Source organism: Mauremys reevesii, unplaced genomic scaffold (assembly GCF_016161935.1).
Source record: "Mauremys reevesii isolate NIE-2019 unplaced genomic scaffold, ASM1616193v1 Contig1, whole genome shotgun sequence".
Lineage (NCBI taxonomy): Eukaryota > Metazoa > Chordata > Testudines > Geoemydidae > Mauremys > Mauremys reevesii.
In genome coordinates, this window is record NW_024100715.1 from 2,993,044 (window position 1) to 3,008,744 (window position 15,701).

Here is a 15,701-nt window from a genome sequence, read left to right on the forward strand (position 1 = left end):
AAAAAACCTTCACAGTGAAAACTATTTGATTGCATATGTCACTGGAAGCAACACAGATCCACCAGCAGTTTTTGTCACTTGGAACAGCTTTGCCAATCAGGACTTTGCAGAACTTAGATGGAGGCTAAGAAGCCATCTGTGCCTCATGCAAAGCCCTTGGCACAAGATATCAACATGCTTTCGTGCTGCAGTTGGTAAGAATCAGGCAGTGACTCCGGCTCCCATGATTCCAGCCACTTGTTTTCACTCTTCCTCTGTCACAGAGCATCTGTATATCCCTGGCTGACCCGTGAGAACATGGCTAGGAAGACGGTATTTAGAAATTATTGTATCCATCACAGGGGCAAATATTAAGCAGAAATAAAGATGGTTACTGCCATGGTTACTGAGTTGAGGGGGAGGGGCATGACTCTAGAATCCTCCCCTTCCAAAGGCTGGAATACCACTGGCAGCCCACAGCACTTTGTAAATTTTCCCAGCACCACCTGCTGCAGAGAGCTGTGCCATGAGCTAGGCTGTAGGTACCTCTGCAGTCCCACAACACAGTGACACAGCGATGGCGGGAAGAAATGCTGTATAGAGCTGGGTGTGGATGTGGCAGGTGCTATTTGTCAAACAACTGTTCTGCAGAGTGGCCAGGCTGCACCATTGCAGGGACCGACAGCGTCAGGTGCTGCCACTCCACAGTCTGTCCTGGTGCTTCCTCCAGGTGCTAACTCAGATCAAAAGGAGTTTCCAGCCTCCCAAGAGTAACATGAGGCAATGTATACACAGGAAACACCTGTTTAGTATGCAAAGTTCAGAGTCAGCCCCTTTCTGAGAACAGTAAAAGGAAACTAAATTTGTCTCTTCCCTGCAGAAGCAGCCATGGCTGCTGCGAATCCAGCAAAAATGCTTCTAGGTGAACTGGCTTGTTCGGTGTGTCTAGATTATTTTAAAGATCCAGTGTGTCTAGATTGTGGGCACCATTTCTGCCAAGCCTGCATCACTCAGTGCTGGGAGGCATTGAGTACAAACTTCCACTGTCCTGAGTGCAGAAAAACCTTTTCCCAGAGAAACTTCAAACCAAACAGACAGCTAAGGAATATTGTAGAAGCTTCCAGAAAACTTACACTGGAGTCAACAAAACAACCAGAAGTTGAGAGAGTGTGTGAAAAACACAAGAGGGCTTTAGATGTCTTCTGCCAAGTGGAAGAAATGCCCATTTGTATGGTTTGCCATCTGCCCCAAGATCACAGAGAACACACTGTGGTTCCCATAGAGGAGGCTGCTGAGGATTACAAGGTAAGAAATCACGGGACGGTGTAAATGCTGGAATGGCCAGGACTGGCATTTTAATTAAAAAAATTATTGCAAAAACCAGCGGATACGGTTAGACACCCTTACGAACAATACTTTAGCAATGAGAACAGACTTATAACACACTGTTATTACCCTGTTCCAACCCAAAAGCATTTTTAACACCAATAAGGATCCAGAAAAGTCAGTTCCAATGTGACCCAGGGGGTGAAATTTATACCTATAGGCCAGTACAATTACAGTGGAACTGCTGCTGACCTGGGACACATATTCTGCTAGAACTGGGCTTGTGTTGTGCACTTGTCATGATTCAGTGCAGCCACAGGAATTGCTGGATTTTCCTGAAAAAAGGCACATTAAGGGGAGAGGAAAAGTCTCCTGGCTGAAATGTGGCATATGAACAAGTATAGTTGGCTTCAATATTGTCACCTCTTAAAAATGCCAATAATTTCTGGAAGATCCAAACTTACAGAGATTTCAGGGACCTGGCTGTACTGACACACAAACCTTTCCAGGGCACAGTGAAGGTCATATTCACTACATAAGTCATTGTGACTGATTCCACTTTTCTGTTTTTCATACATGATTTTTCATTTGTTGTGTATTTTTAGGAAGAGTCACTCTCACATGAGACATTAGAGTCTGTTATTTTTCACTAATAATGTTTAGAGAGGCCTAAATGTTTCTGCTCCACAACTTTTGACAGTACAGACGGCATTGTACGAACATGAGATCTCAAAGGATATTTTCTCCTATTCCTATGGGGCACACGTGGGTCAGGTGTTGTATCTTGTCCCAAAAAACGAACAATCACCTTGTCCACATTACTATCAAGAACTTCATATCCGTATCTGTGACACAAAACTTCATCAGTATCCATCAGTCTTCCAAAATATCTCTTCCTTACCAGAGGATCTCCTGTTGGGGAAAGATGTCTTCCTCTGTGGACCCATGTGTATCCATCACACCTCCAGTCATCTTTTTTGTCCTTTTGCCCTTCATAACTGTATGCGAGCAGCTGGCCATTTTTTGGCTTAGAAGCTGGAAGACTCAATATTTTCTCTTTTATACGATTTCTTAAAATGTCCACTGCTGCTTGCAGTGAATGGTCCCAATTTATACATATAAACTAAACTACACATACTGGAGAAAAAAAAGACTAAACAATCTATTTTATTGTACTTGTGCACCTGTGAATTTTAGGTTTTGTTAGAACTTCGGCAAAGCTTTGCGCAAATCAGATTAGAGTTGCGGGTGAGACACACCACCGGCTGGACAATTGTCAAGACACAACCGATGAGAGAGTAGGGTGATTAAAGTAGAATAATGTATTGCATTGAAGCAACACACACTACCAAGTCAGTGATTGGCAACAATGATAGGGACCTAGGAGGTTTGTTGCCTATTCTGAGCCTACTTACGTGCAGTGGTGAGCTGGAGCCTGTTTGCACAGGTTCCCGGGAACCAGTTGTTAAATTTAGAAGCCCTTTTAGAACTGGTTGTCCTGCGTGGGACAACTGGTTCTAAAAGGGCTTTTAAATTTAACAACCAGTAAAGCTCCAGCAGCTCTCCCCCCGCCCCCAGCCCCAGCTCACCTCCTCCTCTGAACGCTCCACCCCTCTTCTCCTCCCCCTCCCTTGCTTCCCACCAATCACCTGTTCGCGCGGGAAGCCTGGGAGGGCTGAGAAGCAAGCGGAGGCTTCGCGCAGGTGAGCTGGGGTAGGGAGGCGCGAGGAGGGTTCCAAGGAGGTGCGGCCGGGCCTGGCCCAGCTGAGCGGCTCTGACCCAGCCCCGGCCCCAGCCGACCTGGGACCTAAACTTGGTGCTGGCCAGGCTAACAGGACGTCCATTTGAGCTGCTTGCTACATGCTCCTGGTCCCACCTCTCATGGAAAGTAGCCTTTCTTGTGGCAATCATGTCTGCTAGAAGGGTCTCGGCGCTCCGGGCCCTGATCTCCGAAACTCCGTACACGGTATTCCATAAGGATAAGGTCCAGCTCTGCCCACACCCTTTGTTCCTCCCTAAGGTCGTCATATGGACCAGGACATTTTCCTGACGGTGCTTTGTCCCAAGCCTCATGTGTCCAGTGAGGCACGCCGCCTCCACATGCTGGATGTAAGATGGGCTTTGGCCTTTTACCTGGAACATATCAGACCCAGACACTCACAGACACTATGTCTCCAGAGCCCAGGGATCCAGAAGGAGAAACAGCCTGATGCTGGATCTCAGCTTGCACAGTTTCCTGCTTGCTGCTGCCCCCTTCCTTCCCTCAGGGCGTGCTGGCAACTGCAATGGCTGCTGGGAACACTCCAGTTCCCTCCCGCTGGCATTGTCTTTCATTTGCGAGCTGGGCTCTGCCAAGTCCAGCAGCTCCTAGTGGCAGCCAACATCTCTGCAGCCCATTTCTGTGGGGAAAAACAGAAATTCTGCGTGCCCAACGTTAATTTCTGAAAAATTCTGCATTGCGCAGTGGCACAGAATTCCCCCAGGAGTACAATGTGTTATGAGTCTGTTCTCATTACTAAAATATTGTTCTTAACTGTCTATAACAGTAACTGCTGGGTTTTGCGACCATTTTATTGACTAAAATCTTGTTCTGGGCCTTTCTGGCTCGTTCCAGCTTTTACACCATCCCTATATTTCTAGGCATGCGCACTGCAGTGCTGCCTCCCTCTAGGCATCCGGACGCCTATTTCCCACCTAAGCCCTAGAGCAATTCAGTCTGGAGGAAGACAGGCATTTGGCTGCCTAAGTAGAGTGTGGGACCCAACCTGGTAGGAGGCCTCTGAACAGAACTGCCAGATCAGGCCCCACATAAGCTAGTACACACAGAGGCAGCCTCCGTCCTAACTCTTAGCCCTGGGGTTAGGGTACTCATCTGGGAAGTAGGAAACACTGATTCAAGTCCTTCTTCTACCTGATGAGGAGAAGAGATTTGAACAGGGATCTGCCATCTCTTGCGTGACTGCCCTAAGCATGGGCTATTGTGATGTGGGGCTCCCTCCCTCTCCTCTGTAGAAGCTGTTCCGCTGGGGATAAAGAGTCATTTGGGCCAAAGAGGAGAAACCACAAGCATGAGAATGACTGTCTAGCCATGTGGTTAGAGCACCCAGCCATTTTATTATGTATTTGATATTCTTGCAAACATAAATAAATGGGGGGAAAATCCTCCAAAAACAACCAAAACTAAACCAGTTTTTCTTTTGTCAGGACCAAATTCGGCGCCGTTTGGAGATTTTGAAGAAAGAGAGAGAAGAGATTGGGTCATTTAAATTGAGTGAGGAAAATAAAAGCCATGAACTGCTGGTAGGTGCCGTTATTACTCAGAAGCAAATGTGCACAGGGACATTATCAACACACAGCTTAGTCTGAGTATTGTAAGAGGAATAGTGAGTAACACGCTCTCATCTGTGACAGGTGATCACTTATTTCTTCTCATTGTAAAGAAAAACTTCTGCTTTAATTGAGAGTCAGCAGGAAAATGTTTCATTTAAGAAAGAGTTTTAATAATCCAAGTATTTTCACTGATAATTCTAGTGTAATTTGTTTACTTAAGAGTAGTTTCTCCTTTAGTCTTTCAACTAAAGCTGGTTGAAAATTTTCAACCAAAAAAATCTTCCTGCAGATAAAAGGGGTTTAGTAGAAAACTTTTTTCATGGGAATAAGTCACTTGCAACAAATTTTTCAATTTTTTGACAGGAAATTTCAAAACTAAACAAACATTTTTGTGTCATTTCAAACTGAAATTTTCATTTTGCTTTTTTTTTATCTCTTTCTTTCTCTTTTTCATCCTTTTTTCTACTGAATGCACTAAAACTAATTTCCAGGGTTTTTTTCCCTTCATTTTTTCTTTTTCTTTTTGCCACTTTTTCAAAAATGGGAGATCTTTTGAAGAGGTACAGAGAGGAAGTACTAAAAAGAAAAATGGGGGGAAATTAACATTCTTTTGTTCCATTTTGGGAAAAGGGAGAAAGAAAAATGTGACATTTTTCAAAAGTTATTTCAAGATATTTTTCAAACAAATCAAAAGAAGTTCCATTTTGAAAACTGAGAAATGGAAACAACTTTGAAATTCAATTATTTTTGCAAAATTCTCCCAATCCCCATTTTTTGGCCAGCTGCACTTTCAACAGAGAGAACCATAGCTGGCCAATCAGTGCAGCTGCTCTAGGAATCTGCTGCCCCAGAGGAAGAGGCTCACTTAGTGCCTAAAACAAAGCACAAGGACGTCTTTGGAAAGACTCCTGTTCAGTTTGGTGAGCTTTGGAACAGCCCCTTAATGGTATTGCTGCTCGACATTGCCGTGAAGAAGGTCTGGGTTCCAAATCTGGTCTGATTTCTTTGCTCCTAAGGCATCAGGGGCCAGAGAGTGCTCCAGAAACACCATGAATTGGTGGGCTTCTGTCCAGTTCACATGCACTCATTCCTAAGCAACCTGCAAACTCAGATTTGCATGTGCAAAAAGGAGTCTTCCCAGCAGCCCAATTTGTGCTCAAGATCCCGGTGTGGCTTAAAATCCAAGATTTATGGCGGGCCAAATTTTATGTATCCAAAACTGTTTTCAGAACTCATGAAAGCAAATGACAGAGCTCAAATTTTAGTACCTTTTTTTTAAGGCTCTTTGTGTCTATATGTATTTTGTGACAGTATGTGTTCCCCAAGTCTAGTGCTTCTTAGTTTGGGTTCCACTGTTTCCCCTACTAAAATAATCCTTTCCAGTCAAGTTCTGATTCGATCCCACACCTGCTGTGCTTCCTGTTATTAGAAGGATCTGGATTTTTTGGAGGAACCAATGATCACAGATTATCCACATCATGCAAGAAAAATTCATATTCTAAACACCAGTTAGGGCTCTTAAAAATCTATTGGAAAATCTTCTGTCTACTGAGCATAGAGTATGTTCTCCATAAAATGTCAGAAGTTAAATTCTGTGGGGTTACAATGACATGCTACCACATGCATAAAATGTTCCATGGCTTTATAAAATGACTCACTCCGTACTCTTGTCCTTGACCTGTGCTTTTCCTGTTTGTATCTCTTCATTTCAGAAAGAGCTGGAAACTGAGAAGCAAAAGATTGTGTCTGAATTTCAGCAGTTGAGCCAGTTTTTGAAGGAACAAGAGCAACTCCTGCTGGCCCAGTTGGAAGAGCTGAATAAGGAAATTGAAAAGAGCAGGGATGAGTATGTTGCCAAGTTATCTGAGGAACTCTCCTCTTTCACTTCCCTGATCAGTGAGATGGAACAGAAGTGCCAGCAGCCAGTGAGTGAATTCCTGCAGGTGAGACGGTGTTAGAAACACCCCAGATCTTTTCACAGTTAAAGAAATTCTCCTAACTCTTCACTTTTGGAGTGTACGAGTGAATGGTCAGAACATACAGTATTGCTAAAATATACATTATATTTCCTTAAGTGCTTGATCCAATGTCCAGTAAAGTCAATGGAAATATACTTCCTGAGTACAATGAGCATTGGATCGAGTCCTAAATGAAAATAAATTCTTCTTTTGAATTCTAGTGGGAGAAAACTCCTCCAAAAATGGCAAACTCCAAACTCTGTTCTCCCTGTGACCGTCAATAAAATTAGAAGGTGACAAATTCAAAACTGATGCAATGAACGCTTTTTCACACATCACGTAATTAGACTGTGGAACTCATTGCCACTGGATGTCATTGAGACCAAGCATTTAGCAAAACTCAAAAAGTGAAGGGATATTTATATAGATAACAAGAATATGCAGAGTGATATTAAACCTCATGCTTCATTGCTTCAGCCAGTCGCTAACTGTTAGAGAGAAGGATGATCATCTTCCACCTTCCTCTGAAGCATCTGGCACTGTCCACCTTTGGAGAAGAATACTGATTAGATGCACCTCCAGTCTGAGCCAATCTGGCATTTCCTGTGTTCCAAACACTAACGCCAAAAGATTAAAGATGGAACCAGTCTTTAATTATGGAAATAGCTAAGGTTGAAGCTAAGATTCCATTTAAAGCCTGATTTTGCCACTTTTCCTACATATCACAAAAAGGGAAAATACAGGCCTTAAAAATGGTACATGAAGTCTGAGGCTGTGGTAATTTTGTCTGCCAGAACTGAAGTTAGTTAGGGAAGCTGTTCATTACTTATGGTAGCCTGAAAAGTGTAAGTAGTCGTTAGAATTCCAAAAGCCTTCTAATGATTTTATTTTTCAAAAAATGCCTCTAACTAGCAAAAAAAGAAAAAAGGTGAGAAATAAAATGTAGCATCCTGGACGTCTCTAGCTGATATCTAGGGTCAAATTCTTTGTTGCAACCAGTGTCTGCTGTGGGCAGCATTCTTCACTCCTCAGGTTTCCTGCATCGAACCTGGGGTGTAGGATAGTGAATGGCCCTGTGTTACTCTACACCACAAACCCATTGTTCTCACCCAGCCCCTGCTTCCTGTGGATGTCAACTAGTCCACAGGATGGGCCTTCATAATATTTGTGGGAGAGTGAGGCGAGAGCTTACAGCGTGGGGGCAGCACAGCATGGGGGACATTCCTCCCTCTAGACCCACTGGAGTCTCCAGGAGGGGATCTTCCCTTAATCTGTGAGTGTTAGGAAGATCCTTGTTCAGCACATCACAAGACTGAGCCCTCTGATTTCATGTGCCAGCTGGTTATGCAAATGTCATTATACAAAGTGTTGGTGTGCCTCCATATACAAACTTCCCGGGCCCAGACCCTGCAGTCAGAGCACTTATCCAAAAGAGCAAAGGCAGCACATTGAATGCTTTTGTTTGCATTAATAAATAACAAATAATTTCTCTTTGAACCTCAATCTGTGAAGACAAAGTGAGTCCCCTCCAGAGCAGAAGGGATCCTTGATATGAGATATGAGACTGAATTTCCTTTTATCTTTCTCCTCTAGGACATCAAAGGCACCGTGAGCAGGTAGGTGGCTCCTTCTCATGCTCCCTTTCACTTCCCAGGGCAGAGAAGGGATTTTGGACATGAGACCTGGCTCCCCACGGTCCAGCAGTGCAGAGTGTGGGGCTGGTTCCCAATCTCCCTCCATTAAATCTAATCTCGGGGCTGTTGTCATTTTGACTAGACTCCAGAATAGAGCAGCCTGAGAAAAGAGTGATTGACCTACAGACAGGGGTGTTATTTGTAGTGTAGCTGGTGGAACGGAGACCTCAGGCGATTGGGGATGGAGAATGGGTCTCTCATTTCTAGATCATAGACTCCAAACTCCACCTAGGTTGGTAGGGATGGAAAGTCGGTGCCATCTGATGACTATTCAATGAGCTATTAATTGTTTCTTATTATGCGGTGAGCTCTATCCGTGTGCTGGGCGTGGAAAGAGATCTGATGGAAGAGACATTCTCTGCTCTAAAGAGTTTATAACGTGCTGTTATCAGTGGTACTATGGCAGTGCCTGGAGGCTCAAGACAAAATCAGGACCCAACATGCTGGGTGCTGCACAGACAGAGACAGTCCCTGCCCCAACGTGTTTACAGTCTAAAACAGAGGTGGGCAAACTACGGTCCACGGGTCACATCCGGCCCGTTGGACCATCCTGCCCGGCCCTTGAGCTCTCGGCCGGGGAAGATAGCCCCTGGCCCCTCCCCTGCTGTCCCCCTTCCCCTGCAGCCTCAGCTCGCTGTGCTGCCAGCGCTCTGGGCGGTGGGGCTGCGAGTTCCTGCTGGGCAGCATGGCGGCATGGCTGGCTCTAGCTGGGCAGCGTGGCTGCCAGTCCTGGTACTCTGAGCATCATGGTAAGGGGCAGAGAGCGGGGGGTTGGATAAGAAGCAGAGGGTCCCGGGGGGCAGTCAGGGGACAGGGAGCAGGGGGTGGTTGGATAGGCATGGGAGTCCCGGGGGGCCTATCAGGGAGTGGGGGTGTGGATAGAGGTTGGGGCAGTCAGGGGACAGGGAGCAGGGGGCGGTTGGATACAGGGTGGGGTCCCGGGGCGGTTGGGGTGGGGGTCCCAGGAGGGGGCAGTCAGGGGACAAGGAGCGAGGGGGGTTGGATGGGTCGGGGTTCTGAGGGGGGCAGTCCGGGGGTGGGAAGTGGGAGGGGGCAGATAGGGGATGGGGGCCAGGCTGTTTGGGGAGGCAGAGCCTTCCTTACCCGGCCCTCCAGACAGTTTCAGAACCCTGATGTGGCCCTCAGGCCAAAAAGTTTGCCCACCCCTGGTCTAAATAGACACAAGAGACAAAGGGCAGGGGGAGGAAGGATTAAAATCAATTGAAAGGGACATTCAATAAAGACAAAGTGCTGCATTTTGGAAGGAAAAATCAAATGTACAACTATGAAATGGGGAATAACTGGCTAGGCAGCAGTGCTGCAGAAAAACATCTGGGGGTTGAAGTGGGTCACACAGTGAAGGAGTCGGCAGTGTGATGCTTTTGTGAAAAAGGCAAATGTCATTGTGGGATGTTGCTGTATTCACTGCAGGTGCTGCCCCCTCCTGGCTGCTCTGGGGATTAGCTCTTCCGGGGCCAACCCCTCCCCTTGCGTCTCTCCCCCATTGTCTTTCTCTCACTCTGCAGCCTCATCTCTCACCCCAGGAGCTGCAGCTTCCTCTTCGTGACTCAGCCTCCAGCCAGGTCACTGAATGGTTTCCCCTTCTGGGGTGCAGAGTCTCACTGGAGCAGGCAATGCCACCACATCCGTGGCTGGTAGGGGAACTCGAGCCCGCCCACTGCTCCAGGGTCCAGCCCAGGGACCCTGCCACATGCAGGCAAGGTCTGCTGTCTCCCTGGGCTGCTTCCTACTCCCCTCCCACAGGCCTTCGTCTCCGCCCTTCTCTCTTACAGGGGTTAGACTAGATCAGGGGTTCTCAAACTGGGGGTCGGGACCTCTCAGAGGGTCGCTAGGTTACTACATGGGGGGTCGTGAGCTGTCAGCCTCCACCCTAAACCCCGCTATGCCTCCAGCAGTTATAATGGTGCTAAATATATAAAAAAGTGTTTTGAATTTATAAGGGGGGTCGCACTCTGAGGCTTGCTGTGTGAAAGGGGTCACCAGTACAAACGTTTGAGAACCACTGGACTAGGTGACCCCGGCAGTCCCTGCTAACCCTACGATTCTAAGTACTCTCTTCCGTCCGGGCCCAGCTCCTAGCATGCTGCTCTTTCCCTGGGTTCCCTCCTTCCCTTTCAAATGCACAGAGGGGGGCTGCAGACTTCCTCACGACAACCACATTGCATTCGCAGGTCCTTAAATTTCACCCCGTTATTCCTGTGTTCAGCCCAATAACTTTTATTTGACTATATCCTAGCTTGCGTTGACTACAGCACCTTCCAGAAAGCCAGTCAGTCTTGATTTAAAGACATCAACAGATAGTTATGCTTGAAGCTCCCTGGAAGTGGGGAGGCCACCGGTGCCCAAACCATGGCCCCACTCCTGCTCCACCTCTTACCCCGAGACCACACTCCCTCCTCACTCCTCTCTGCCCCCTCCCCCCATCACTTCCCTTTAAGTCATGTACAAAGGGCAAGAGCAGAGCTCTCCCACTTTTAAAAGTGATGGGGCCGTGGCCCTCATGTTCTGGTGCCCTGTCAAGAGATGGAGAATCCACCACTTCCCTTGGCAGTTTCTGCCAATGGTTAATCCACCCACACTGTTAACAATGTCTGTCTGATTTCCCATTGGAATTTCTCTGGCTTCAGCTTCCAGTAATTGGTCCTTGTTTTGCCTTTGTTTGCTAAACTGAGGAGCCCTTTAGTACCAAGTATATGCTCCCCATGACGGTATTTATACCCCACACTCAAGTGCCAGGGATCTCTCAGGACAAGGCGTTTTTACCAGCCCTCAAATCAGTTTTGTGGGTCTTCTCTGCACCGTCTCCACTTTTTCAACGTCCATTTTAAAATGGAGGACACAGGAACTGGATGCAGTTTTCCAATATCGGTCTCACCAAAATGAAGGGGAAGCTTGTAGTGTCCAAGCTGGTATTGGACCTATTCCTGGGGCAACAGAGAATTTAATCCTCCAGGGTCTGCTGAGCTACAACCATTCACTAGAATAAAATACATTTTAGTAAAACACAAATATGAACGAACGCCACAGCGAGTAACACTGGGTTTTTCTTCAGATGCGAGAGGGAGAAGTTTCAGAACCCAGTGGCCTTTTCTTCTGAACTGAAATGGAGAATCTGGGACTCTTCTCAAAGAAATGCATCTCTGGAGACCATAATGAAGAAATTCAAAGGTAATAAACAGGCACCTGGGGAAGTTTCTCACCTATATTACACTGATAATTGACAGAGCTGGGGAAATCTCTTAGGGAAAATAATTGTGGATGGAGATAGTCAATTAATCATTTGGAACCTATGGAACCAGCAGCTGTGACCCAACGCAAAAGCTGGGGGTGCTGCAGCACCCTCCACACTCCTAGTTCCCACAGCTCTGCGCAGAGACTCAGGGCTTCCCCCCTGTAAGAGGGGGAGTCAGCACTTGCGGCTCCAACCCCGTGGTGGGGGAGGGGAGTGGTGCTGCCGGTCAGATGAAATTGAGCAACAGGCCGGATCTGGACCGTGGGCTGTCGGTTCCCCGCCCCTGCTTTAGAGATTCTCCACCTTTTCTGGGCATTGGTCTGTCTGTGAATTATGTGTTAGTTCAGAGGGTTTGTTTACAAAGCAATTAAACACCTGTGGCTGGCCTGTGTTCTCCCATCACAGGGTCCCAAAGCCCAGGCTTCTGCCCAAGCCAGAGCATCTACACGGCAATTAAACAGCTCCGTTGTCCAAGTCCTTAGTTTTTAATGTTTGTGGTTATTTTTTAGTGATATGTTTAATGGTTTGTATTGGTCTGAATTGCACTTAACCTCCTTAACAGTTTGTTTTCGTTTCATTTTGCTTTTGTGTTAGAACATTAAGAATGTGAATATATTAATAAACGTGACAACCTGACATTTTGTCTTTTTCACCCTTTTCTTCCTCTAGACTCACTGTCGTCTAGACAGCGGTTGGACAAAGGTAAATTTCTGGGACCAAAAGGGGGAGTGAAAACTTCCCTATGAATTATGGTGGCTCAATTGGCAGCCCCATAGTTCAGGTTTTGTTTCAATTTTGCATTTGACAGGAGCTGAACATGATATTTCTGGTGGCTGCCCAGATCTTTCCTAAAAACAGAAAAGTCGATTCTTTTCTCTATTATAATTTAGAATTTTTAAGTAGTGGTTGTGTTAACCAGATGGGTTGGGGTGGGAGAGAGAGGGCGAGCAGTGTATCTCCATAGAGATCTAAGAGTTTAAAAATGAGCCTTTAGGAAAATCAGAGAGGAACATCGCACCTCATTTTCAGAACTCTTTATGCACATACATCACGTCCCCTGGCAATATTATTATTATTAGCAAATGCACAAGTGATACAATGAAGAATGGGAGAATCCAACATACAAAAATAGACATTTCAGTTTTATCTCTCTACTTTATAAGTCAAAAGAAAAAATGTTTAAAATGTCAAAAGGGGTTAGGTAGACATCAGCTATTAGCAGACATGCCAACTCTCACGAATGAATCATGAGAGATGCGATTTCTGAGTAAAATTGAGCCTCACTCATGATCTCGCACTAGAGCCGTGGCTGGAAAAAATATCCCGACATTTAAGAGTTCTAAAAATTAGTCTTAATTGTACTTAGAAATCCTGTCAGCTGCCCTGGGCACGGCTGGGGCTCCTGCTGTCACCACCCCAGTGCGGCTGCTCTCCTGGGAAGTGGGAGAGGGGATCTCACTGTAGCCCCCAGGCCTAGGGAGAGTGAAGAACCCCAGGAGAAGCAGAGGTGGGGCCGTGAGGCTTTATTATGGCCTGGGGGCTGCAGGGGGCCTGAAGTGAGCAGGGGGCTGATGGGCTGGGAGAGGGGCTGTATTGATGGTAGGTTCTGAGCAGATAGGGTGAGTGCTGGGAGGGTGAACTGAGGGCAGTGGGGTCGGGGTGCTGAACTGATGTGGGGTGATGATGGGGCAGGGGGACTGAATTGAGGCGGGTTGGATGGGGACAGGATTAATTGCTGGGCAGGAGACAGACAGATGTGGGGTGAGAGCTCCTTCAGCAGGAGCCAAAATCCCCTTCTCCAGGACATGTGGGAGAGTGGGCAGCACTGACTGTCACATGCGCAACCCTGGGGAGGGGACAGGGGAGTTCAAACATCAAGAGACTGACCTAAAAACCACAACAGAATACTTCTTAAAATGCCATGATTTGGGGGCCAATCTCATGAGATTTGATCTCTTGAAGTCGGCAATACTGCATTAGCCATTGCGTAGCCGTGGGGCCAGCAGTGTGGGGTTTGGAAAGCCCCCGATAGACCAGCACAAGCCGAGCAGCCACTCAGTGAGTGTGCGGTGTCCTCACCCACCCCACAGCTACACAGAGTCATGGGGGCCGGTGGGGTCTCTCTAAAAGCAGTTTTTCTAGTGCTCGGCTGGCTGATCGTTAGGAGGGAGGGGGCTCTGCAAGGAGACGGGCTGTGCAGAGTTGCATCATTGGACAGGGGGACTTTGGATTCCCTGTAATCTGCTGGGAGCCTCCTATGATGCCAGGATCTCTAATCATATCTGTGGGGAGAGGTGGGTTCAGGTGGGGAAAGATTCCCTGGGACTGACTGTCAAGGGGGCCAAGACCATCCCTAGGGAGGTGCAGGGTGGAAATCACTGATTCGTTTCTTCTGGTACCGACTACGCCAGCCAATCGCACTGGCCCGCAGGGCCCCCGAAAAGCGTGGGACCTGGAGTGGTCGCCTTGATTTGTCCTCCCCAAAGGACGGCTCTGCTGGGGGCACAGACAGGAGGCATCACACTCTGGCTGCTCTCTGCTTCACAGCCCTGAGGCCCCTGGAGCGAGGGGCCAGGCAGACTAAAGGAAGGACAAAGGTGGCTTAAAACCAGCTCCCTCTAACCCACCCCTTGTCTTCCCTCCCAGCACAAGGATGGAATCACTGAGACTCAGACTCTGGGTCTGGGGGTCTGGCTCAGCCGAGCTGATCCTTTCACTCTGTCCCTGAACTGACTCTGTCAGGGTGTGAATCCCCCCGGCCCATGGCTGAGATCTCAGCGCTGCTCCCCATGCAGAGCTGGGTAAATCCTGGAGGGGGGAGGTTGCCTCATTCACCCCCCAGCTGGGGCAGGTTCTGTCACTGACACAATCAGACCCACCCCGAGGGCTGAGCTCTGCCCCTCACGCTCTGATTCTCTCTCTGCAGCGAACGTGACTCTGGATCCAGACACAGCCCATCCCTACCTCATCGTGTCTGCGGATCGGAGAAGTGTGAGAAGGGGAGACACATGGCAGGATCTACCCGACAACCCTGAGAGATTTGACACTGAGCTCTGTGTGCTGGGCTGTGAGGGATTCACCTCGGGCAGACATTACTGGGAGATAGAGAGAAAGGAAGGTGAAGTCTGTATTGTGGGGGTGGCCAGAGAGTCTGTGAGCAGGAAGGGAGATATCGATTTTAACCCTGAGCAGGGGATCTGGGCTGTGCTGTGCAATGAGGATCAGTACTGGGCTCTCACATCCCCTAATGATCTCAGCCCCTTGTCCTTGAGCCAGGCACCCTGCAGGATCCGGGTTTATCTGGACTATGAACAGGGACGGGTGGCGTTTTTCGATGCCGGTACCGGGGACCCGATCTTCACTTTCCCGCCAGCCTCTTTTGCCGGGGAGAGAATCCGTCCACTCTTCTCTGGCCCGTTGCTTTTCATTTCCCTTTCCTCCCTCCCGGGCCCATGCTCTTAGTGTGGGGTTCACACCGTGTCCCTGAGGTGCCCTGTCTGTGCCCGTGAAACAGGCTCCTCTCGCCCCCACCCTCCTGACCTCTATGACCCTGGAGGACTCAGTCAGTCTCCCTTCACACAGACAGGGCTGAAGGGGGGTGATGCTCTACCCGTAGCTCTATGGCTGTGGAGGTCTGTGTGAGGCTCTAGGCTGGGTCTCTGTGCTCCTAGGAGGCCAACTGTGTGGAGTGGGGGGGTCCCACCAAGGAAGGAGGGAGCCCCTGGAGGGGAGGGAAAAGCAGGGGGGGAGGCCTGGCTGAAGAGGCTGGGGGGGGAGCAGGGGTGTGTATTAGTGTGTGTACGAGGGGCAAAGTATGTGTATGAGGTGCGAAGGCTGCAATTTTCAAAAGAACCGAAGTGACGTAAAACAAATTGATTTTCAATGGAACTTGTGCTGCTAAGTAACTTCAGGTGGGATTTTCAAAAGCACCTAAGTCATGTTCACCATTGTGCTAGTTTTAATATGTTAATATATTTTCTAGAATAATGAATTTTCCCCATGTAAACAAACTGCTTGTGTTCTCCTGTTCACCTTATTCACCCAGTAAATGGACCTGAGAGGGAAATTTGTCTGTTAAAACTTTCTGGAAAGCACTGGTTTGCTGTGTGAGGTGTATTTTGAGACAGAAACAAAAGGTTGGATTCCATATGAATTTTACCA

At 47.8% G+C, this 15,701-nt stretch overlaps 1 protein-coding gene across 1 annotated transcript; it reads left to right on the forward strand.

Annotated features, from left to right (window-relative positions):
• The first annotated feature begins 861 nt into the window (after positions 1-861).
• Positions 862-15,002, forward strand: LOC120392366 (zinc finger protein RFP-like). The gene is made up of 7 exons (XM_039517082.1): positions 862-1,284; positions 4,510-4,605; positions 6,348-6,578; positions 8,187-8,209; positions 11,361-11,476; positions 12,210-12,242; positions 14,467-15,002. Exons 1-7 carry the CDS (start codon positions 868-870, stop codon positions 15,000-15,002), a joined length of 1,452 nt encoding a protein of 483 aa, XP_039373016.1. The 5' UTR covers positions 862-867.
• The last annotated feature ends 699 nt before the right edge of the window (positions 15,003-15,701 follow it).

What these genes read in the sequence shown, in the direction of transcription:
- LOC120392366 (XM_039517082.1), top strand. Translation starts at nt 868, where the DNA reads ATGGCTGCTGCGAATCCAGCAAAAATGCTTCTAGGTGAACTGGCTTGT. An exon ending in ATAAAAGCCATGAACTGCTG is followed by an intron (nt 4,606 to 6,347) that starts GTAGGTGCCGTT and finishes TCTTCATTTCAG; the next exon opens with AAAGAGCTGGAAACTGAGAA. An exon ending in ATCAAAGGCACCGTGAGCAG is followed by an intron (nt 8,210 to 11,360) that starts GTAGGTGGCTCC and finishes GTTTTTCTTCAG; the next exon opens with ATGCGAGAGGGAGAAGTTTC.